General features: G+C 40.3%; 1 protein-coding gene across 3 annotated transcripts; it reads left to right on the plus strand.

Annotated features, from left to right (window-relative positions):
- Positions 1 to 1,001: 1,001 nt before the first annotated feature.
- On the plus strand, positions 1,002 to 24,486 carry LOC122661983. Of its 3 annotated transcripts, none has more exons than XM_043857518.1 (3): positions 1,002 to 1,251; positions 1,861 to 2,492; positions 23,598 to 24,486. In XM_043857518.1, exons 2-3 carry the CDS (start codon positions 1,935 to 1,937, stop codon positions 24,444 to 24,446), a joined length of 1,407 nt encoding a protein of 468 aa, XP_043713453.1. In that variant the 5' UTR covers positions 1,002 to 1,251; positions 1,861 to 1,934; the 3' UTR covers positions 24,447 to 24,486. The 3 variants fall into 3 exon arrangements, with proteins under 3 accessions (XP_043713453.1, XP_043713452.1, XP_043713451.1); XM_043857517.1 differs by having other exon boundaries at positions 1,881 to 2,492; XM_043857516.1 differs by having other exon boundaries at positions 1,987 to 2,492.

Below are 24,486 nucleotides of genomic sequence, written 5' to 3' on the forward strand. Positions count from 1 at the left end.
ACCCTAATTGGCCCTGATCATGGGGAGGGGAAAAGAAATGCATGGGCTAGAATGGGCTGGGAAAAACATTATCATTTTACATAAAACAATAATATAATAAAATATATTATAACATTTATTGTCTTCATATATAATATATTATATAAAAAAATGTGGGTGAAATTTAAAGTTTATAATGTATAAATTATATCAATATATATTTTATAGTATAACTTAAATCAGGGTCGGGCTGGGCCGGGCCAAGCTTAGCTCGAGGCCTCAACCCTAACCTGACCCGACCCTCCCTCAGGGTCAGAAATTTCCAGCCCTGACCCTCCCTCAGGGCCAAATATCTCAGCCCAGGCCCTGTTCGGGCTCAGGGCGGGCCAGGGCCGACAGGGCCAAACTTGCACCCCTATACTATGGGTGTTAACGTATCCTCTACAGTCAACTGAGAGAATATATTTCTACCAGAAAAAAAAAAAACTTGGAGAATATTTTTTATTCTTTATTTATCTTATTTTCATTATGTTGGATACAAAATATAATGAATAAAGAAGGAGAAAACAACCGTTACCTCGGTTGGTGGCTTGTTAGTTGAGTGCATTCCCCTAAGAGGTCAAGGGATCGACTCTTCTAGATTGCTTGTTTTGCCACACAGCATCTGAGAACAAGATAGGACCTTCCTAGCCAGGGAGATCAGCCACGCTATTATTCTCCCTGGAGAAAACAGAGAAGGAGAAAAACTTAAAATAAGAGGCTAAGTAGGATATGTCCTTCACGATAGGGAAGATAATATAATCTCCTGTTTAGTTAGACTAATAATGGGTTCGGTCCAGTCATGTCTAATAGAGTGGAGAGGTATACCATCATCATGAACAGATGTACACATGCACAGATGTACCGAACCAAGGACAGAGGCGGGGAAGATTAGAATTAGAAAAACACCAGATTTGCAAATCTTTCCGAGGATCCCGATATCTCATTAGTATCAGTCGCACGACTCACACACGCAGTCGAGTACTCTTGAGCTATATTTGGTTGGAAAGTCATCGTCCCAGATCCAACTCATCCAACTCAAAACTAATAAAAAAAATCCAAAGCAGTCAACCTCCTCTCCTCTTCTTTTCTTGTAATGCAAACCATGGCGTCATCAGAAGGAAGGTGGAGCTGAGGCCAGATGAGCTTGGGTTTCCTCAGCTATGGAGGTTAGAACTTCAGCTAAACACATCTCTGCAAGGTTTTTTCCCCTCCTCGTCAGAATCTCGTCAGGTATGCTGTTTCTTTGATTTTAGTCCCCAATTCCAATCCCAATCCCCATCCTATCATTTTCGTTTGTATTTTTGGCCATTTAATTCACTTTGATTCATGTACTTATTCGGCTTTTGTTCTCTTCCGATTTCATCATCATCTTCTTTGGTTGAATTGGTTATAATTTGTCTCTCTTTTGTTATAAGCCTGTGTGTCGATCTCTGGTCTTTGAATACCTTTTTTTTAGATTGATTGAAGTCCTGTTCATTTGTTCGAATGGGCCTGCGTGCAGGTCTCTTTTTCCATTTCTTTTTCTTATTCTCCTTTGTATTCATTTATTTGGTGCTTGACAAAAGATTAAATTCTGTCCCTAAGAAATGTCTGGAAATTTTGATAGTTGCCAGTCAGGTTCATGCTTTAGTTTCGGCTTTTCTTATTTACTTTCGTGGTGGAAAATTGTTGACACTGGGTTTCATACATATAAACAAAATAGTCTTCGAGAGGTTCTTCAAATTTTGAGTTCTGGGGGTTAGTTTCTCTGAGCCTAGAAATGTGCAATTGAGTTTCCGCCGGTTTTTAATCCTTTGTGCAAATTACTCATGGACTGAGTTTTAATTTATATTTGACCAGACTGTATTGGATCTACATAGGTTGCATTTTCTTAACTCCAGCATTGTCTTGGAGATAAAATAAAGAGGAGAAAAATGAGGATGAGGAACAAACCAAGGAAACCAACTGCTTTCCGTTGCAATGCAGGAAGCAGATGCTCGTTATCTGCTGTTGTCTGGGGACTGGTGGCCTGCATTCTTATGCTTCATTTTTACTCCCTTGTACGTCACAAGGATGGTGTAGGAGCAGATACCCAGGTTCGTTTAAAACAACTCCCACTGACCCGAGAACTTGAAGAGGTTGAGGAGGAGAGTTTCCAGATTCCACCACCGAGAGGCAGGCGGTCTCCACGTGCGGCAAAGCGGAGGCCGCAGAGGCGGTTTAATTCACTAATTGATGAATTTCTTGATGAGACTTCCCCATTGAGGCACTTGTTCTTCCCCGATCAGAAAACCGTGATAAACCCAACAAAGGAAACAGGTAATGATAGCCTCTATTTCTATCCGGGGAAGATTTGGCTGGATACAGATGGAAATCCTATTCAAGCCCATGGAGGAGGAATCTTGTATGTTGAGAGATCAGGAACATACTATTGGTATGGAGAGAACAAAGATGGGCCAACTTATCATGCTCACAAAAAAGGAGCTGCACGGGTAATTTGATTTTTGCTTGCTCAAATTTTCAATTAAGAAATGTGGCACGCTATTGACTTGCAATGCTAGCTATTGCTTAAGGTTGTGTTTCTCCTATTTTATTGCTTATGCATTTTGGTGAATTTTTTTCTCTCAATTCTTAAATGACACAAGGATTAGGCAGCCGCTGCTGTACTACCAACTCTGTAGGAATCCTACTGCCTCTTGGAACAGATTTCCTTTTCTTTCTCTTTTTGGATTTTGGCAGGTTGAATGTTTTACTCTACCATGTTACTTATGATTATCATCAACTATTTACAGAAGGAATTTTTGTCACCTTCACATTTTTTCTACTGATTCAACAAGCCCTTGAAGGGTGGTTGCATCTTTTTCTGGCTTGTTATTTGTGTTCTTTCTCTTTTCTCCTTTTTTGGGGGCTCCCTGTATATTCTCCCTCCTTGGTAATGAATTCTTTATTCACCCCCCCCCCCAAAAAGAAAAAGAAAAAGAAAAAGATGAACATGTTGATTGGAGTGTAGAAAAACCTACGAGCTTGAGGGTTGGTCCAACGGCTGTAAGCAGTATATGGAGGAAAGCCAATCTGAATGAAAAGTAATCAAAGATGAGTCTCAAGAAAGGATGAGGGTATAAAATAAGACAGTAAATGGTCAGATTCTTTAAACACAATGAAAAATCTAAGGATGATTTAACCTAAACTTGACTTTTCTTCTGTTTGGTTTTGATTTTTCTAGAAAGAAATGATGAATCATGCACAACCCTTTTTGTTACTTATTATTCTTATGATATGTTCATGGAGAAGGGCAGGAGGGTACTGGGGGATGGAAGCCAGCTTCCACCATATACACATTGGAAAGAAATTGAAGAAGACAGATCCACCAGATTCACATTGGAAATAAATTATCTGGATGAATATCATTTATTATGGTTATTGCAAGATGAAATGAAGTGTTACCATGTGGTTTATGTGATAGATGACTGTAGGTACTGCATCATGCCTGAGCTATTCAGGAATTTGAGAAATCATTAAAGCTTGAAATGAGTGTTTTCTGAATGTATAAATTGAAAAGTGACTGTGCTAAGACTTGTTACCGAATTAAAAGTGTCATGGCACACAGCAATGGATCACTTGAATGCGTGGGTTGGTCAGACGCTTAGTAGACTAAAAAGAAGGGTCAAGTGTTTTGGCAACTTGCTGTCCATTTATAGAAGTTAACTATGGAGATGTAGGACTTGAATCTAAAATTTCAGGAGTGTATAGTGTAAAAAGATTGCCCTTATAATTTATCCAAAACAGAAAAAGGGCAAAAGATAGACCTTATATGAGCTGATAAGCATGAAAATCATACAATTCGATAGCTTAAAATTTTGAATAAATGAACTTACAAATTCTGTGTCAACTTCATATTAGTTGATATACTTCTGATCAATTGGAATATTCAAAACAGTCATTACTTAATAGAAGTGTTCTTTGGATCTTGAGCATGAGACTGATTTTGGAGATCAAGTTTACCCTATAAATGTGAAGTGATAAAACCCTTACAATAGCCCACATAGGTCTCCTTTTCTGTATTTTAAAATTTAGGTTGTAGCTGTTTCTATATGGGGTTTGTCTAAATCAAATTATTGTTCATGATGTAGGATAGCCATTACTTGTCTAGGATGATAATTTTGAGAGAGAATCCTGAATAAATAGGTTCTGACACTTGGTTGGGTAAAGATTTGGTCATCCTGAGATTGAATTTGAATGGGTAACTAATGGTGATTGTTGAAAGAAATTAGGAGTTTTACTTGTTAGGGCTTAGATATTGAGGTGCTAATTTCAGAAGTGTTTGCGGATATTGTCGTGAGTTTGGAACTGAAATGGTGAACGAGGATGTAGTGTGAACATAACTAATTGGGTATAAGATTAGTGGTATGGAAGAACTCAGTCAAAACTGCAGGTTTTGACCGAGTTGTCTCGGTTTTGCAGTCTACTGAGACGAGATGTTTGTCGACTTTATTTTCGACCTGGTTTCGCATGGTTTGGACCTAGTTTCGACCATTTTTCGAATGATTTTATATTTGCTAATTCATTTACTTAAGATATTTTTCATAAATAAGCAAATACCCCCCTATTTGAATCCAATAAAAATAGTTAAAAAAAAAATCACAAAGGATATAAAGTCAACCCCCCAGTTCAAAAACAAAAACTGGATTTCCGCGGTAGATGCAATTTTCAACTTTTAAATGCTGGGTTTTTTTTTTCTCAAATATAAAAATTCCATAAATCTTAATATGATAAAACATTGCTAAAAACCGAAAGAGCGGTAAAATATTCATTTGTTTTGATGTCTAAAAACTTATTTTCATTCAGAGCGATTTTAAACAGCATTCGCGCACACCAAATTAAGTTTGACTGGAACATAACTCCTTCAATATAAATAAGATTTAAGGAATCTTGGATTTGCTTTCCAACAAAGCTTTCAAACAAATCCAAGATTGCTTAAATCTGATTTATAGTGAAGGAGTTATGTTCTAGTCAAATCTTTTCCAATACCATGTCCAAGAACAATAGACACTATCAAACTTGGGTCATGTAACAAGTAAAAAGGGAGAAAGGAAGAGAAGAAGAAGAGGAGACGCTCACACAACCGTGAGCAACAGCTTAATTAATTAGAAAAGGGATGTACAAGGGATATATAGGGATAGGGGCAAAACAGTAAAACTCACTAATAAATCAGCTCTCGGTATTAGCGCAAGACGCTAATCCCGAGGGCCACTATTTGTCCAATACACTCATATCTAACACTCCCTCTCAAGCTGGAGCATATATATCCATCATGCCCAGCTTGTTACAAATATAATCGATCCGCCCACTACCAAAAGGCTTCGTAAGCACATCTGCCAGCTGCTCTCCAGTTCTAACATGGCTTGGAAGACTTCACCCATTTTGCATCGTCTCTCGAACAAAATGACAGTCAACCTCAATATGCTTCGTCCTCTCATGAAATACAAGGTTAGAAGCAATATGAACTGCTACCTGATTGTCACACCATAGTTGCATGGGAACTGAAATCTTAAAACCCAACTCAGATAACAGTTGTTGTATTCACATCAACTCACATGTCAAGTATGCCATAGCTCTATACTTTGATTCAACACTGGAGCGGGCTACTACACTATGTTTCTTGCTTTTTCAAGAGACTAAGTTTCCAACAACAATGTGCAGTACCGTATAGTAGATCTCCTTTCAGTTGGAGATCCTACCCAATCAGCATCCGAAAAACCTTCAACTCGGTTATGTCCATGATCTCGATAAACTATCCCTCTACCTGGAGCCTTTTTTAGATATCGTAAAATACGAATAACCGCATTCTAATGAGAAGTCCGAGGAGAAGAAAGAAATTGACTCACCACACTAATAGGAAAAGCAATATCTGGTCGGGTAACTGTTAAATAGTTTAACTTACCCACCAATCTTCTATACCTCTCCGGATCATCAAGAGCATCTCCCCCCCCCCCCCCCCCTTTAATAGTAAGTTTCACATTGTGATCCATAGGAGAGTCAATGGGCTTGGATCCAAGCATGCCTGTTTCAGTAAGTAAATCCAGAACATACTTCCTCTGTGAAAGAAAAACTCCCTTCTGAGATTGAGCTACTTCAATTCCCAGAAAATACTTCAACTTGCCCAAATCTTTAGTCTGAAATTTCTGCTGCAGATATGACTTCAAATCCACAATACCTGTTGAGTCATCACCAATAATGATAATATCATCAACATATTCTATCATAAAGATCCTGCCTGCCGTTGATTGCCTATAGAAGAAAGAGTGATCACGACCACTTCTAGACAAATCAAACTCTAGAACCACTTCAGTAAAACGACTAAGCCACGCACGAGGAGACTGTTTCAGCCCATACAAGGACTTTTTTAATCTACAAACCAAACCAGACTCCTCTTGAGCAACAAACCCGGGAGGTTGCTCCATATACACCTCTTCTTGCAAAGTACCATACAAGAAGGCATTCTTGACATCCAACTGAAATAGGGCCAATGACTAGTGGCAGCAAGAGAGATCAGAATACACACAGAAGCAAGTTTGGTAACTGGAGAAAAGGTATTCAAATAATCAACACCATACACCTGTGCATACCCCTTTACCACAAGCCGTGCTTTCAAACGAGCAAGAGAGCCGTCAGGGTTAACCTTTACTGCATATACCCACCTGCAACCAAGCAGTCTTCCCTGGGGGCAGCGGAACAAGTTCCCAAGTCTGATTCACATCTAAGGCCGACAACTCTTCTTCCATCGTTGTCCTCCAACCGGGACTAGATAATGCTTCAGTCACAGACTTAGGAAGGGGATGAGCATCAACAGTAGACCAAAAGGAATGGAAGGCAGATGACAAACTAGAATAAGAAACATAGTTAGAAATGGAATGTCGGGTACAACTACGAGTACCTTTCCGCTAAGCAATAGGAAGATCAAGGTAAAAAACAACAGGGACGACTGGAGGAGGTTCTTCACCAGGACCTGCAGTGGAAGAAGACGTGGTAGAGTCCGCAAGTGTAGGAGGGGCAGCAGTGACCATCGGTTTGCGGCTGTACACCTGGGTAACTGGAGGGCGTTGACAAGGATCAGGTGGAACATGACCTTGTGACTGTGAAGACTAAATAATGTAAACTGGAAAATCATCATCCAATTGTGAAGCATCAACTGGTTCAACATGATATGGATTGGATTCAAAGAAAGATTCATCAGCCATGACAAAATACTTGTGCAATATTGGAGAATAACATCGATACCCCTTCTGGGTACGAGAATAACCAAGAAAGATGCATTTAATTGCTTTTGGGTCCAATTTAGATAGACCTAGCCGATGATCACGAACAAAACAAACACAGATAAAAATGCAAGGAGGTAAGACAAACAATGGTTCAGTAGGAAACAACAATAAACGAGGGATGCCACCCTTAAAAATGGAAGATGGCATACGCTTAATAAGGTAACATGCTGTTAAGATAGCATCAGCCCAAAAGAACTTAGGAACTTGCATCTCAAACATCATAGAACGAGTAATCTCCATTAAGTGCCTATTCTTTTGGGGTGTGTCAGAATAAGAAGACTAATGAACAATACCATGCTGAACCATAAACTCAGAAAAGGAGGCAGAAAAATACTTCTTGGCATTGTCACTACGCAAAACTTTCACACACACACACCCACCCCAAATTGAGTATTAACTTAAGAAACAAAGGCACAAAATATATAGAATAACTCAAAACGAGATTTCATTAAATATAACCAGGTAACTCTAGGGATGTAAACGGATCGGATTCGGCTCGGATAGTGCTATATCCGCATCCGCATCCGATTAGCTTTCGGACGGATTCGGATAGTGCTAAACGGATACGGATCGGATATTTTATCCGTTTACATGTAAATATAACTTTTCGGATAGCTATAGCCTATCCGTATCCGTATCCGTTTAGCTTTCGGACGGATTCGGATAGTGCTAAACGGATACGGACACGAATTCGGAAACGGATAAGGATACGAAGTCGGAAACGGATTTCGGCTATTCATTTACATCCCTAGGTAACTCTTGAATAGTCATCAACAAATGTAACAAAGTATTTAAATCCCAAGTTAGAAGAAACTGGACAGGGACCCCATACATCCGAATGAACTAAAGAAAAGGGGCTGACAGACCTTTTGATGACTCGAGGGGGATAACTCACATGATGAAGAAGTACCAGACTGGCCAAAACTCTACTGAAATTGGCCCCTCCCAGTGCCACGACCACCACTACGGCGACCTCCACGTCCATAGCCTCCCCCACAATTCCCACCATCTCCACGGCCACCTATACCAGTCCCTGATTGAGACACCGGGGCAGAACTCTCGGCTGTAGGTGTAGTATCATGAGAACTCTCACGGGATACTTGAAGAACTCGAGAAAAAGTATCCGTGAGTGAAGCAATAGTTTCGCCACCAAGAATCTGTGATCGGACTGACTCAAACTCCTGTCCAAGTCCTCCCACAAAACCCATAACAGCCAACTGCTCTCTTTGAGTCTGCATTTGTTTCACATAGGAGGTGATAGGGAGGAGAGCTTTTAGCTCTTCATACATTCTCTTGAAATCAGCAAAGTATTGGGTGATAGACCGCCCCTTGCGCTCAGTCCGATAGAATTCCTTAGATAACTCATATATGCGAGACAAGTTATTTTGGCCAGAATATAGAACACCCAAATACTCCCATAAGTCTTTCACATTATCGATGTGAGTATCAAATCCACTATATGGTTCTCCATCGAGTTCAACATCTGCCCAAGAATTCGGGCATCAATGGTATCCCAAGTCGGATCATCTGCTGGTTTGGTTCCCATCAAATGAGCATGTTGATCTCGACCTGTGAGGACAAGATTCACAATCTTCCTCCATTGTTGAAAATTGGTGATGCCATCAAGCTTCTTTTCAGTGATTCGATTGGAGGATGAGGAAACCACCTCATTAACCACTGTATTCTTTTTATCATCATCTCCCATCTCTTCCTTTTTGAATTTGCACCCAAGGATTCACCAAACAATTCAAAAATATTGACGCAAACCTCCAATCAGGCACTTGCTGCCTCAAAGGTGATCAAATAAATCGCCAAACACCAATTGAATCACCACAACTCCGCTCCAACATCTTGCCACAAACAATAATTCACACAGGCAAATCACCAAACACCTATCGGGCACCACAGTGACATACCATCACCTTGCCGCAAACAATAGGTCACATAGAACTCCAAAAGACATCAAACAAACATCAAAACCAGCAAATAAACATCAAACCAGCAACCTGCCATCAACTCCAAAAGCACGAACATCAAACTAGTAACTTACCACTAACAAGTCCTTTACAAACTCACCATAAAAACTTCCAGAAATCTGCTTTTGTATTGAAGTAGAAGCAGATTTACGTCACCATCACTGATATTCAATCCACCAACAAGAACAGACAAAAGAAAGGGGTGAAATCACCCCTGTGCTGAAGGTTGCAACCTCTGGTTAAGAGAACCAGGAATCGCAGAAAAGAAAGAAGGAAAAAGAAATAGAGAAGGAGAAGAGATCTCGCAAGGTGTGTACTGATATTAATGGATCAGCTCTGATACCATGTAACAAGTAAATAGGGAGAGAGGAAGAGAAGAAGAATAGAGAGAAGAAGAAGAAGAAGAGGAGAAACTCACACAACCGTGAGCAGCAACTTAATTAATTAGAAAAGGGATGTACAAGGGATATATAGGGATAGGGGGCAAAACAGTAAAACTCACACTTATAAATCAGCTCTCAGTATTAGTGCCAGGCACTAATCCCGAGGGCTACTATTTGTCCAACACACTCATATCTAACAGGTCAAAACCACAAGTATTATTTTGAGGGGAAAAGACTGGGTATTCTAGAGGCATACCGTAAGCTAGCACCCTATGTGTCTATCTCTCTCTTCCTCCCTTTGAGGGGTAAGGGAGTCATTTCAAAGGGGGAGAGGGAGATAGACACATAGGGTGCTAGCTTACGGTATACCGCTAGCATACCCATCCCTCTCCCTATTTTGAGTGTTCTCTATGTGAAACTAATGCAGGGATTGAGTTCAAAATGTCAAAAATAGGCAGCACAACAAGAATTAGGGAAAAAAAATTCTCGGCTTTGAAACCAAGGTTTCGAGTTGGCTTGGAGAAAGTATCAGATTTCGGCCAAGATATGGTTGAAAGTTGAAACTTGGGAAATCTCGGTTTTTGGCTGGTCGAAACCAGTGTCGGCACCGAGTTCTTGATCCTTGGTTAGCGGTTGAATAGTGTTAGCTGTATGTTCTATGCATATAAAGTGTTAGCAGTAATGGTTGGTGTAAAAAATTTACTGTTTTATTTGGTATGTTAGAATTTAATACAGCTAAAGCAAGTCTAATTGTTCATGCTCTTGTTAAACCTAGACACAAGGGTTGTTGGTCATTCAATAATTTATTGTGCCATGTCCCAGATCTATGGGCAATCTCCAATCTCCATGATTGAAGGATCTCTCCTCTAGGATTGTTTTGGAATGGCACATCTATTCAGTATATATTCTTTCCCCTTTCAGATTATGACTCCAGGAATTTTATCTATAAAATAGAGGAATGTAGAAAAGAGGACCACCTGATTAACAATAGATGAAGATGGACAAAGCAAGCAAAATAGAGCAATGAAAATGGGATGTTCTAACCATTTCCTTGTTTGGCAGTCATTGGTGGAATTGACTGATCATTTTCTCCTATTGAATGAGGTGTTCAAGGGATCAATAGATTTAGCTTCTATAATCTGATTAGAAAAACTTAATTGGACCTTGCATGCCCCAGTGAAAACAGTTAGGCAACCCATCTTTACCTCTAAGCTGCCGATCCCTAGAAATGAAGGTATCTCAGATCATGTAGAGGTAAAATCTGGACACCAAGCACACTCTAATAGGTAATAAAGATTAATCCCAAACCAGGATAGTCCAGTGGTAGAATAGCGTAGACAGGATCACAGGTGGATTAGAAACTGTAAGACAGAAATAGAGAAAGTAAATAGCTTCAGCAGTTCAGATCAGATAGGTCTAAAACTGTAGTCAATGTTCGATGGACCTGTTCTACAGGTATAACAATTCTGCAAAATCCGGTTTGTTTCTGAAATCAGAGTAGTCAATTTCTGAAGATTCCAACTATCACTAGGATTAATGATAGTAGTGCAAGAATTGAGTTAATTGATCAGATGGTTCAGGAAATAAGATCATAATCCCAACGAGTAAACAAACAGAAACTGTTGTGCACAATATGAGAATAAACTAAGTAGGATATCACAGGGATTGGCACCCAGTAAATAGATCAGAAACTAATTGAAAGAAGGTAGCCGCGGGGAATAAAGTTGAGTAGATCTGACCTTTAGTTTCTGAAAGACAGATATAGAGAAAGATAGAAAGATAAACATGTTAGGAATCCACCTAAACTCCAGTCTAGGAATCCACCAAAGCTTGCAAAGAGAATCCACTCTTCCACTAAGGAATCCACCTTAGTCTTCACTTGTAATCCACCAAGTACACCTAGAATCCACCAGGTAAACACCACTGGATCCACATAGGTAGGTCTGAATCCACAGAACCAGTTTTGAGAAACTGAAAAGCTTTATTCTGTAAATTGTTGTGATGACCTGAAGGTCCAACATGTATTTATAGCTACTTCAGAAGCCTGTGATTGGCTATAAAGGGAGCTTACATTATTCATCCAATAAGAAATAAGAGCTTCCATCATCCAACCAATAGGAAAGCTCCAATCTAACCCAATACATTCGCAACCAATATGAAAAGTGGAGTCAACTCAACTTGGAATAAATAATCCCAAACCAAGAAAAGCTTTATAATTTAAAAAAGAAAGAAAGTGTTGGCAGAAACGTGGGTTAGAAAGAGAGAATAGAATAGCTTGTCTCATTGATAGGTAAGCCCCTCTATTTATAATAGAGGGGAAATTACAAATAGACTAAACTAGGCGATGTGGGACTAAAACCCACATAGCCGACATAAACTAATAACATAATAAATAAACTAACCCCAAAAGGACCAGAATACCCCCACGGTATTCTGGATTACATATTCCAATACTCCCCCTCAAGCTGGATTGTACAAATAAGAGAAGAAGGAAAATCCATCTTGAACTAAATAAAAAAAAGAACTCCATAATAATGCTAACACTCCCCCTCAAGTTGGCGCATACAAGGTACTAATGCCCAACTTGAACAAAATGGGAAAAAAACTAAGTTGCAGCAGAATCCAGTTTGACATATGAATGCAGCTCCCAAATAAACCTTCAAGAACTTGAAAAATTAGATTTTCAAAACTTGGACAGACATGATCAGTAAACCGGGACTGGAATGTCTTCCAAAAAGGTAACTTTCAATGATCTTCAATAGCTATCCAGTGATGAATCTCAGATTGTCATAGTGACTTAGAATCTTGAAGTGAAATAACTAGAGCAGCAAGCAATGAAAACAAACTGAATCAGGCAGCGGAAAAATACTGTATCAACCCAACTGAAAGTCCTCAGATAGGCAACAACCAAATATCTTCAATACTCTTTAATACTTCAATCTCCCCCTTACGGCAAACTCAACCCAATAACGAAGGATACCCAATGGCTTTAATAGTGGAGAAACCTGATCTTCTATGTTTTGCACCAATGTTCCTGCAAGTTCTGCATTCTGCAATGTCTGTAGGTGTATTGTACATAATCCCCCCCTCACGTGTAGTACACGTGGACATAACAGAGATAATGTAAGAGATAGGGCAAAAAACATAATATTCCAGAATTTTCCAAGAGGTGCTAAGGGTAATGGAAAAGGAAGAAATGGCAAATTAGAGAATACCATTATCGTCCAAAGTGGTTATGGGTATATGCCTAAGGTATGGGATATGAAGGGAATTAGAATTATTGAAAGGGAACGGTGTTGGTAAAAAGGATGGCATGACTGTAATTTGGTGGAAATCCACTTTTAAATACAATCCAAGCCAAAGGGCAAACTGGTAATAAACCAGAATTTTCAAGGGTCAATTGGGTAGTCAAATAGGAGAATGTATGAAAAAGTAATGGCAGTTCCGTAAATAACCAGAATTATGCAAGGGGCCCTTGGTTAATAAGAAAGTAATGGGTCATGTAGGGAATTAGATTTATTGGTTGGGGCATGGCAGAATTGCAATTAAATTGAATTTTATAATGGGATGGCAGAATTGTAATTATCCAGAACTCCCTAACAAAAGCAATGGGTTTGTATCGTACTAGTGGAAAGGGTAAACTAGGAAATATAAAAAAGGAAAAAAGGACAGGGGGGAATAAGGGAGAAAGAGAGGGGTATAAAGGGAAATAAGGGTTAAATAATCAGGAAAACAGATTGGTGATAAGGAACTATCATCCCTTACCTCTAGTCAACAGAGCCAAGGCGGAACAGGTCTTCAAACTTCTTAATAGAACTCACTCATCTGTGAGTATTTTGTTTTGAAATTTGGAAGGCAACAACCATACCCCAAGGCCTCTCAAAAGCACAAGTAACCAGTTGGAATGACGTAGAGCAGAGGAGGAACCGAAGGGACCTGAAACCAGATCTGGTGGTAAAACAGAACCAAGTCTGGACCAGACTTCGAAAATTTTCAAAAGGAGAAGTATCTGGAGCCAAGGTTCAGGGACGAAAATCGCCAGTTGATGGGCTTCCTTCAACCCAGATTTCAGAGCCAATCGACCAAGATTAATAAATCAGCAAGGCTTTCGTTGATGCTGATCTCAGAATTTAGCAAGGAAGATGAATCGAGGGTTGTAGAATAAAGCAGAATAGCAGCAGATCGAGAAGAAGCAAAGGATCCCATGCAACCAGAAATCAATAACCATACAACCAGCGGTAACCTTCGACTGAGCCGAGAACCAACAATAAGGTTCCCAATCGAAACCAGCAGCAAATCGATACTGTCGTCAGCAAATAGATAGCAGCAAAACCAAATTTATGGGTTCTTCATAATCAAATCGAGAGCAACACCTTCAATCGACTCCAGCAAACGACAACAACAATAGAACAATAGCTCTGAAAGAGAAATCAGAGATCTTCCTCGCGACAAGAAAAGAGAAACCGAGCAAAAATAGGGCAAGTCCTGAACTCCAGCCCCTTGATCAACGGCAAATCGAGAAAAAAATTGGTTGCACCTTCAACGATAGGTTGGTTGTGGGAGGGCAGCAACTAAATCATTGGTTTAGGTTTTCCTCATTAGTGCTGCCCTCTTACAAGAAAAAAAGGCTAAAAGCCAGAAGAAGGAGAAACCGAGAGTGAGAAAATAGGAAGAAGTCGATTGAAGAAAAAAAGGGATTTTCTTTCTTTCTAACCTAGATCAGACTTGCTCTGATACCATGTTGGCAGAAACGCGGGTTAGAAAGAGAGAATAGAATAGCTTGTCTCATTGATAGGTAAGCCCCTCTATTTATAATAGAGGGGAAATTACAAATGGACTAAACTAGGCAATGTGGGACTAAAACTCACATAGCCGACATAAACTAATAATATAATAAATAAACTAACCCCAAAAGGACCAGAATACCCCCACGGTGTTCTGGATTACATATTCCAACAAAAAGAAAGAAAATGAACTTCCTGAAGACTCCACAAGTGATCCCGTATTCCCATCTCCCACCCGTATTTGGCCCATTTAAGTGGCCAAATACAATTAACCCATTTGACTCTAAAGGCTCCACACATATGTAACCCAACCCAAGACTTATTTTCATTGTATAACCCACTTCTGTGATTATACAGTGAGGAGGAGGAACCCAGGAGTTATTGCTTGTGAGGTGAATAATAGATGATGTGAAGCCAAGTTGTTAACAATGGAGATAGAGTATTAGAATCTCCTACAATGTGTCTGATATAATGTAATTGATGAAATTGAGAATAATGGCTTGTGACATTATGTTTTTTTTTTTTACCCCGAATATTCTCTGGGACCCAGGCTGGCCCCTAAGATTTTATTAAAAAAAATTCCAAAGAATAAATAAATACAAAGGGGGGGGGGGACATTCCCGCCTAACCCCATCCCAGACCGATACAAATAAAGCACTCAACCACTCCTAGAAACTCACTCCCAAAAAACCCGCAGTACAAGACTTATTTCCTTAACACCGGCAAGCCAATAGACTACATAATGTTCTAGAATATGTACAAGTATAAGAATACCCCTAAGGACATTATGTCCACATCCCACTTTATTTATAATAGACTACATAATGTTCTAGAATAGGCACAAGTACAAGAATACCCCTAAGGAATAAAATAAGACAAAATTACCCTTGTACCCAAATTACAACACTCCCCCACAAGTTGGTGCATAGATATCAATCATGCCCAACTTGGAAATAATTGGATGAAAAATTTTACTAGATAAGGCTTTAGTAAACACATGTGCCAGCTGCTCTACGTATGTGATAAAAGGGACACAAATGATGTTCTAACTTCTCCTTGATGAAGTGACGATCAATCTCAATATGCTTCGTCCGATCATGCTGAACTGGGTTGTGTGCAATACCAATGGCTGATTTGCTATCACAAAAGAGTTGCATGGGGAGCTGAATAGGGACACACAGATCTTGGAAAAGACCCTGAAGCTAGAGAAGTTCACAAATACCGTGGGCCATAACCCTAAATTCAGCCTCTGTACTAGAACGAGCAACCATTGTTTGCTTCTTGCTGCGCCAAATAACGAGGTTTCCACCAACTAGAGTACAATATCCGGAGGTGGAACGCCTGTCCTTAGGAGAACCTGCCCAATCAGCGTCAATGTAAGCTTCAATGCGCAGATAACATGAGAAGAAAAAAGAACCCCTCGACCAGGAACAGACTTAAAGTACCTCAAGATCCTATAAATAGCTTCCAAGTGTCCAAAGTTAGGATCATGCATGTATTGACTGACCATACTAACAACAAATGTAATGTTTGGTTGAGTTCGGGAGAGATAAATCAATCTCCCAACCAATCTCTGACATCCCCTTTATCCACAAGTTCACCATCCTTTTGCTTGAGGTGAGAATATCCCTAAAGGGGGGGGAGGATATCTACAGGTTTGCACCCTAACATCCCAGTGTCAGACAAAAGGTCGAGTGTATATTTCTGTTGAGAAAGGAAGATACCTCAATCTGATCGTGCAACCTCAATCCCAAGTACCGTAGTTTTCCCAGATCTTTAATCTCAAATTCGGTGCCAAGGAAAGTCTTCAACCGGGCTATTTCACTAATGTCACTTCATGTAACCACGAAGCCATCGACATATACAATAAGAATAGTAATCAACTCACCATTCTTCTTAATGAACAGAGTATGATCAACATTACATTGTTTGTAACACATAGACATCATGGCTTTATGAAAGCACCCAAACCATGCTCGAGGTGATTGTTTCAACCCATACAATGCTCATTTTAATTTGCATACCTTGCCATAAGTTTTCAGACTAGAGAATAGAGAATCCAGGAGGGACATCTATGTATACTTCCTCTTCAAGTTCTCCATGAAGAAATGCATTTTTCACATCCAGTTGCTGCAGCTCCTAGCCCAAGTTAACTGCACATGAGAGAATCACTCAAACAGTGTTCAACTTGGCCACAAGATCAAAGGTCTCCTGGTAGTCTATGCCAAATGTATAGGTAAAGCCCTTGACAGCCAATCGAGCCTTGTATCCGTCAACAATACCATCCATCTTCTACTTCACAGTGAACACCCATTTGCATCCCACATGTTTCTTCCCCGGAGGAAGAGTGTCTAAGTCCCATGTGTCATTTTTCCCAAGTGTCTTCATCTCTTCTACCATAGCAGCCTTTCACTTTGTATCAGACAAAGCTTCCTGCCAGTGCTTAGGAATAGAAATAGATGACAGGGAGGAAACGAAAGTATGAAACTAAGGTGAAAGAGAATCGTAAGAGACTACATTGGAAGTAGGGTGTAGAGTGTAAGTTCTAACAGGTTTACAAATGGCAATAGGTAAATCAAGTGTAGGATCAGAAATAGGAGAAGACTCATCAGATGGAGACTGTGTAGGAGAACTTGGATCAAGAGGTGACAATTGGAGTGGCACAGTGGTAGTGGTGGTGGCTTCATCTTGTTGCCTTTTAGACGTGGAGCGACCAAAAACCTTCAATGGAATCGTGAGCTTATCTTGAACAGAAGCCGTGGCTTGGGCTGAAATCTCCCTCTGCTCCCTTTGGGCCAAAAGCACATCTTCAGCATCTAGAATTGGAGCAATCAGAAGGACATCTTCCCATGAAGAGGACTCCCCCTGAAGAGGTGCAACAACGGGACAAAATGCCTCATTCTCATGAAACACCACGTCTATAGAGACAAATATATGGCGAGAGGGCGGATGATAGCATTTATACCCTTTTTGAGTCGCCGAGTAGCCAAGAAAAATACAAAGGATGCCATGAGGATCAAGCTTACCATGCTGGTGATGATTACAGGCAAAGCACACACAACTAAAAACCTTCGGAGGCACAATGAAATTTGGGGAACCTGTAAGCAACTCCAAGGGGCAGCGAAGTCCAAAATCCGAGATGGCATCCGATTAAGGAGATATGCAGCCTTGAGGACAGCTTCGCTCCAATAAGGGACAAGGACGTTCATTTGAAACATCAAAGAACAAGCAACCTCCAATAAATGCTGATTCTTGCATTCAACCATGCCATTTTGAGTAGGAGTGTCAACACAGCTTGTCTGATGAATTATTCCTTTATCACCTAGATATGTTTGAAAGGACCCATCAAACATATTCTCGCCCATTATTTGTGTGCAAAATCTTGATCTTGGCATCAAACGGTTTTAACCATCTGATGGAAGAGCTGGAAACAACGGGAGACCTCACTCTTTTGGCGCAACAAGTAAATCCAAGTAACCCGCGTATGATAATCAATAAACGTAACAAACCATCGGTACCCAGTGACAGAAACACATCGGGCAGGGCCCCATACATCAAAATGAATTAAATGAAAAGGCACCAAACTTATATTATTAGAAGGGGGATAGACCGAATGAGTTTGCCTTGCAAAAATGCAAGCATTACAAAAAAAGTGGTTCGGATTACATGTTAAATAAATCAGGAAAAATCTTGGCCAAAATCCTAAGAGGTAGATGACCCAGACAGTGATGCCATCTATATAAATCGGCTAGGGCAACTGCAGAAGAACTAGGAGGAGTTTGTGTTATCAATGCTAAGGAAGAGGAGTCTGAAGAATCAAGCAAGTATAAGCCATTGACCACTTTACCACTACGAATCGTTTTTCTCTGTCACCAAGTCCTGTAAAACATAATGGGAAGGAAAAAAAGGTTACTTTGCAATTCAAATCCCTAGTAAGGCTACTAATAGAAAGAAGATTAGTAGCAAAATTGGACACATGTAAAACAGTGGATAAAGAGAATAAAGGAGAGCATTTGACAATATTCTTCCCAGAAATAGAGAGGGAACCATCAACAACCCTAACTTACCCTTACCTGAACTAGGGAAATACTTAAAAAAGGGAATGGGATGAACCAGTCATATGATAGGTGGTCCCTGAGTCAATAATCCAAGGATTGGATGCAATGGAGGCACAGTGCCCACCGAAAAAAATACCTTTGTGGGCAAAGTGGGAATCTGAAGAGGCTGGCATGGAAGTGGCTACAGATGCTGATGGAGAAGAACTGGGCGAAGCAAGGAGACGGTGGAGCTGAGTCATCAAATCCTCCGGAGAGAGAGGTGCCTTGATAGGAGCAACATCAGTGGTTTCGGTCATAGTTCAAGATCTCGTCTCATCTCGCCATTTCGGGCAGGTCGAGATTTCCAAAATATTCGAAATTTACCGAAATTTCGTCGAAATATGGTATTTTTTCTGCCATATTTCGGCAGTCCATCTCGGTGGGTTTTTGGCCATATTAAGGCTTGATACTTCATATACACCCTTATTTAAGCTAAATAAACACATTTAAACCTTCATTGCAAAAAAATAAACTCAAAGTGGTGTTTTGGGTTTGTACCCTTGATTGACAGCATACGGTCGGACCCTGATGTATAAATAGTTAAATACACATTGTTTACGTAATATACCAAAATTTCACGAAATATCGACGAAATTTCACGAAATATACCGAAATTTGGACTTTTTTCATTTCGTATGGTCATCTCGTCTCGGCAATGTCGAGATATATCCGAAATATACCGAAATATCGGCAATTTATCGCGAGATTTTGAACCATGGTTTCGGTTTGGTATGCCTGAACCGAACAGTCCCGCGACCACAACCACGACCACGACCTTTGCCATTTGCAGGTCTACCATGGAGCTTCCAACAAAAATCTTTGGTGTGACGTTCTTTTCCACAGTACTCACATTTAATAGTTGTGCCCTTGTCTGAATTAGGGCGATGACTAGGACGTTGAGTCCCTCCATGGGAAGAGGCTCCAAATTCCCAAAAAAGGGCAGATTGATCCTGGGCAGCAGGTTGCAACATCGCAGTACGGCGGCTGTCCTCAAATTGGACCATAGCATACGCCTGCTCCAGAGTTGGAAAAGGATCACGACTCAGGACATGAGCCCGAATCTGATCAAACTCAATATTAAGACCTACCGGGAACGCATACACATGAAGCTTGTCCTCCTGTATGGTGAACTTCAAGGCATTAATAGTGCAAGAAGCAGAGAAATCCTCATAATAGTCTAACTCTTGCCACATATCTCGCAACTTAGAAAAATACTGGGATAATGTCATCTCTTTTTGTTTTGTTTCATGGATCTTCTTCTGGAGCTCATAGACTTGGGCATCATTTCCCACTTGAGAGTAGGTATCTTTGGTCGCCTTCCAGATTTTAGCCGCCGAATCCAGTAAGAGAACCTATGCAATATTTGGGTGCATGGAATTGATAAGATAGGACATTACCAGATAGTTGTCCGAATTCCATTTGTTTTGAGTAGGACCAGCATCATCAGGCTTCATAGCATCCTCGGTAAGTTAGCCAGAAAATCCACGGGAAGCTATAGAAAGGAAGCAGGAACGAGACCACATCAAATAGTTGTTCCCCAATTTAATGGAACAAACAGGGAACGATGGAAAGCTGCGATCACTAGAGGTGTCCGGAGAAGTCACATCGGTGGTCATGCGACTCATGCCTGACATGGTTGCTGATCAGAGAGCAAAATCTCAAATAAAGATTTCTAAAAAGCAAAGGGCATAGCCAAATCAAACAGTTTCTGGGAAAAGAAACATAGATCTCTAAAAGGGAAGGAGAGATCTCTCAAAAAAACATGGATTCACCAAAAAAGACCCTTAGTGGAAGAAATTACCACCGAGGGGTGTGGAAAAGAAGGAGCGCCGAGTGTTGAGAGGCGGTAGGTGAAACCAAGAGAGAGAAAGGGAGGCAGAAGTGGTAGATGCGGCGGTGGCGCTGGAGAGGCGGTGGCACTAGAGAAGGGCGCTGGCGCTGGAGAGAGGCGGTGGTGCTGGTGGAGAGGTGGAGGCGGTGGTGCTGAGAGAAGGGAAAAACTAAGGTTTTGGCATTTAGGGTTTGGATCCCAAGGTTGATCCTCGCTCTGATACCATGATGAAATTGAGAATAATGACTTGTGACATTATGTCCACAGCCTACTTTATTTATAATAGACTAGAGAATGTTCAAGAATAGGTACAAGTACAAGAATACCCCCAAGGAATAAAATAAGACAAAATTACCCCAGTACCCAAATTACTACAGTAATCAATGATATGCTTACTTACCAAAAGAAATCAATGATATGCTTAACTTTTACTCAAGGGGTTGAAATGCCAACTACATAGATAGCCATTGGATAAATTTGTGTTTGATAGCATTCAGCTGAGAGGAATCCAGGAGAGTTATTTCCTTGTGAGGTGAATAATAGATTATGCGTAACCAAGTTGTTAATAATGGAGATAGAGGATTAAAATTCCCAATTATGTCTCTGATAGTATTATATTATATCAATCACATGCTTAACTCTTCCACCCAAGAGGGTGAAATTTCAACTCAATATGGGAGTTATATACGTATAATATCATTGGAGAGGCCAGTTCAGGTGAAACAGCATTTGGAAAGTGGCTGCAGATCCTCTGGTAGACTTTGCAATGGATGGAGAAGTTTCCTCCTTGCAGATAAGATAAGGCAAACTGGGGAAGAAGGTGCAAAACTTTACCTCCTGTGGCTTTCTTACATGTGTTGATCTTCCAGTGAGCCAATCCCAACAAAAAATCTTGCTTTTAAGTGGGCATGGGATCTCCATCAAAAGTTTGCTGTGCCGCCTGCACCCCTGCAACCACGTCGGGGGTATCAATATTTTCAAAACAGGACCAGATATTGGACAACTTTGATATACTAGTTAGCAGTATGAATGGTCTGATGCTTTAAACATGTGGTATTCTCCAAATTAATGTGCAGGGCCAGTGTTATAATTTAGACGCAAGAAAGCTCACAGGACTGGTGGTTAAGTCCTGGCATGTAGTATGGGAGGTCCTACGCTTGGATCCCATCAGCCATTTGCCCTCTAATATAATTTTCAAGTGACAAACATGACTTCCCATCATGTGCCTGGCAGTTTGAACAATCAAATAATTTGGACAGACATTTGGTTGTTTGGTTCACAGTTTTCAGTGGACCTCCAGTTATTAGAGTGATACAAGATTGATCAGGCCTGGTGATTGACAGTCTGCAATCTGGCCGCCTTGTCCAATAATCTGTAAAGATATTGATTACCACATACTCATGAAATAGTATTTGAAAGAAAATTTTTCATTTGAATCAGGAAGTCACACCCTTGCGTCCTCTACTTCTTTTTCTTGGTAATTCATTTTCTTCATCAATAGCAACAAATGCTCCTCAAAACTCAAGAAGCCCTTTTATTTTAAGGTTGATTGCTGCTCCAATCCAAGTATTTGTTCTCGTCGAGGGGCTTTAAGTACCTCTAACCGATCGTTCTTGAAGATAAATGAGCGTAATTTGTTGAAGGTGATATGAAAAGCATAGAGGGAACAATTCGGGACAAATTCTGATTTAATGTTTCCTCTTTGCCTCAGGTAGTAGGGGCTTCATAGTACCTTCATTGTAAAGGAAACCGAAGAACCGTCCTTGAGTCAATAGGAGCCCTACTTCCTTCATTTGCAAACTGATTTTTTTTTTCTTGATTCACTGCCTTTTCTTGTACATATTACATTTAATCAATAATTGTATGTTATTTTTGTTAAGATGTGTACCGTGGGTTGATAACTCTGTTATATTTATGTGTTAGGTGATGATCACGATAGGGGGGAGTGTCCCTATTGTATTAGGCGTTGAGTCTGAGTTTAGTGTTACTGTTTACTTTCCTTTATTGTTTCCTTGTATTAGAGTGTAATTAGGTGTTGGAGTCTTATTAGGTTTCTTATTAAGACTCTATTTTGCTGATTTATAAATAAAGAAGGAAGCCACGATAGGACACACTGAATCTTATCGTGGCAGGTTGGATTTTCTTCTGTTGCTGTTTTTCTTTTCTCCTTTCTCTTCACAATCGTAGGTCCTGGTTTCATTACAATTTATTAAAAGGAGTAGCTAATGGTAGATCATTTGATTCCAGCATCTAAGAGAAAGCTATGTGACTGGGAAGTTGATTTTCCGATGTGTTACACACACTTAGAGCAGATATTCTGCCAGAACAATGTTATGTGAGACGTGTATCTGAACTGCTATTTTTCCTAGCAGATATTCTTCCAGAACTATTTATGTGAGATGTGTATGTCTAGTGCTATTTTTCCTTTCTAACTTTCTTTTATTGCTCCTTATTCTCTGCATCTTGTGTGAAACAGAGCAATACTTCAGCGAATGATTACTCCTCCCATTAAAAGAAAGAATGGGAAGTTTTTCACTCTATAGTTGGTTGTCCTAGTCCATGGCAACACAGAATTTTGGCCTTTTTAACCTTCTTTATGCATCGAGTTGCTGATTCTCAGGTTCTCTTGGTTTTTTGTTTTCGCATGGTTGCTTCAAATATGGCTTCAGCCCCCTCCAATGATGATGATGATGATAGATAATTCTTATACATGGTAGAAAATTTTCTTGGAACACAACTGATGTCCTTAAGGGGCATAAGTAGGTGGCTTAGTAGACAAAGAACCTATTTCGTGGACATCCCATTTTTGTCAGATGTTAACCTATTGACAAATAAATGAATGATGCCCGCATAGATCATGGTAAGGAGTTCTCCATGGCTTCTATATATAACTGAGATATAAGTTTGGTTTGGAGGAGGAGGATTATTTTCAGATAATGATCAGTATAGTCTTAAGTTATAACAATAAGGTACTTAAGACCTGTGATAAATCCATAGTCTGAGGACAGAATAAATTTACCAGTACCATCTTTGTACCCACTGAAACAATATTTTGTATTACATTTGAGGGATTAAATGGAACTTTATAGCTAGACTCTCATTTTCTGCCACGCCTTAATACAAGATTGGGAAGTTTTTTAATATCTAGTACTCGTCCTTTTCCTTCAATTGATCAAGAAATCTTAAATGCCCTGCTTTACTGCTCAGGTTGACATAGTTGGTGTGAGTTGCTACTCGTCCAAGGATTTATGGACATGGAAAAATGAGGGCATTGTTCTGGCAGGAGAAGAAAATGAGACCCATGAGCTTCACAAATCAAATGTGCTTGAGAGGCCAAAGGTGATTTATAATGATAAGACACGGAAGTATGTGATGTGGATGCATATTGATGATGCTAACTATACCAAAGCTTCTGTGGGAGTTGCCATCAGCGATCACCCCGTGGGGCCCTTTGAGTATCTCTACAGCAAACAGCCCCATGGATTTGACAGCAGGGACATGACAATCTTCAAAGATGATGATGGTATGGCCTACCTCGTCTACTCCTCGGAGGACAACAGTGAACTTCATATTGGGCCCCTAACAGATGACTATCTCGATATCACCCAAGTGATGAGAAGGATTCTGGTTGGGCAACACAGGGAAGCACCTGCTCTATTCAAGCATGATGGAACATATTACATGATAACATCAGGTTGCACAGGCTGGGCCCCGAATGAGGCGCTTGCGCATGCAGCAGAATCAATCCTTGGCCCATGGGAGACTATGGGAAACCCTTGTATAGGTGGGAACAAGGTCCTGAGGCAGACGACATTCTTTGCTCAGAGCACATTTGTTCTCCCACTTCCGGGGCTTCCAGGTTCATTTATCTTTATGGCTGACCGATGGAATTCTGCTGATTTGAGGGACTCAAGGTATGCGTGGTTGCCTCTAGCGGTTGGTGGAGCAGCTGACCAGCCTCTAGAATACAATTTTGGATTCCCTTTGTGGGCAAGAGCGTCAATATATTGGCACAGAAGATGGCGACTACCAGATGAGTGGAGGCGTTGGCAGTGATTGGGAATTTTAAGGTTTTTTTTCCCTGGAAAAGAGAGGA

The sequence above is a fragment of the Telopea speciosissima genome, chromosome 5, assembly GCF_018873765.1.
Source record: "Telopea speciosissima isolate NSW1024214 ecotype Mountain lineage chromosome 5, Tspe_v1, whole genome shotgun sequence".
NCBI classification, from domain to species: domain Eukaryota; kingdom Viridiplantae; phylum Streptophyta; class Magnoliopsida; order Proteales; family Proteaceae; genus Telopea; species Telopea speciosissima.

Excerpts from the sequence above, each read along its gene's own strand:
- LOC122661983 (XM_043857516.1), top strand. The coding sequence starts at position 1,182 with ATGGAGGTTAGAACTTCAGCTAAACACATCTCTGCAAGGTTTTTTCCC. Across the intron at positions 1,252-1,986 it reads CCTCGTCAGAATCTCGTCAG|GAAGCAGATGCTCGTTATCT; the intron begins GTATGCTGTTTC and ends GTTGCAATGCAG. Across the intron at positions 2,493-23,597 it reads ACAAAAAAGGAGCTGCACGG|GTTGACATAGTTGGTGTGAG; the intron begins GTAATTTGATTT and ends TTTACTGCTCAG.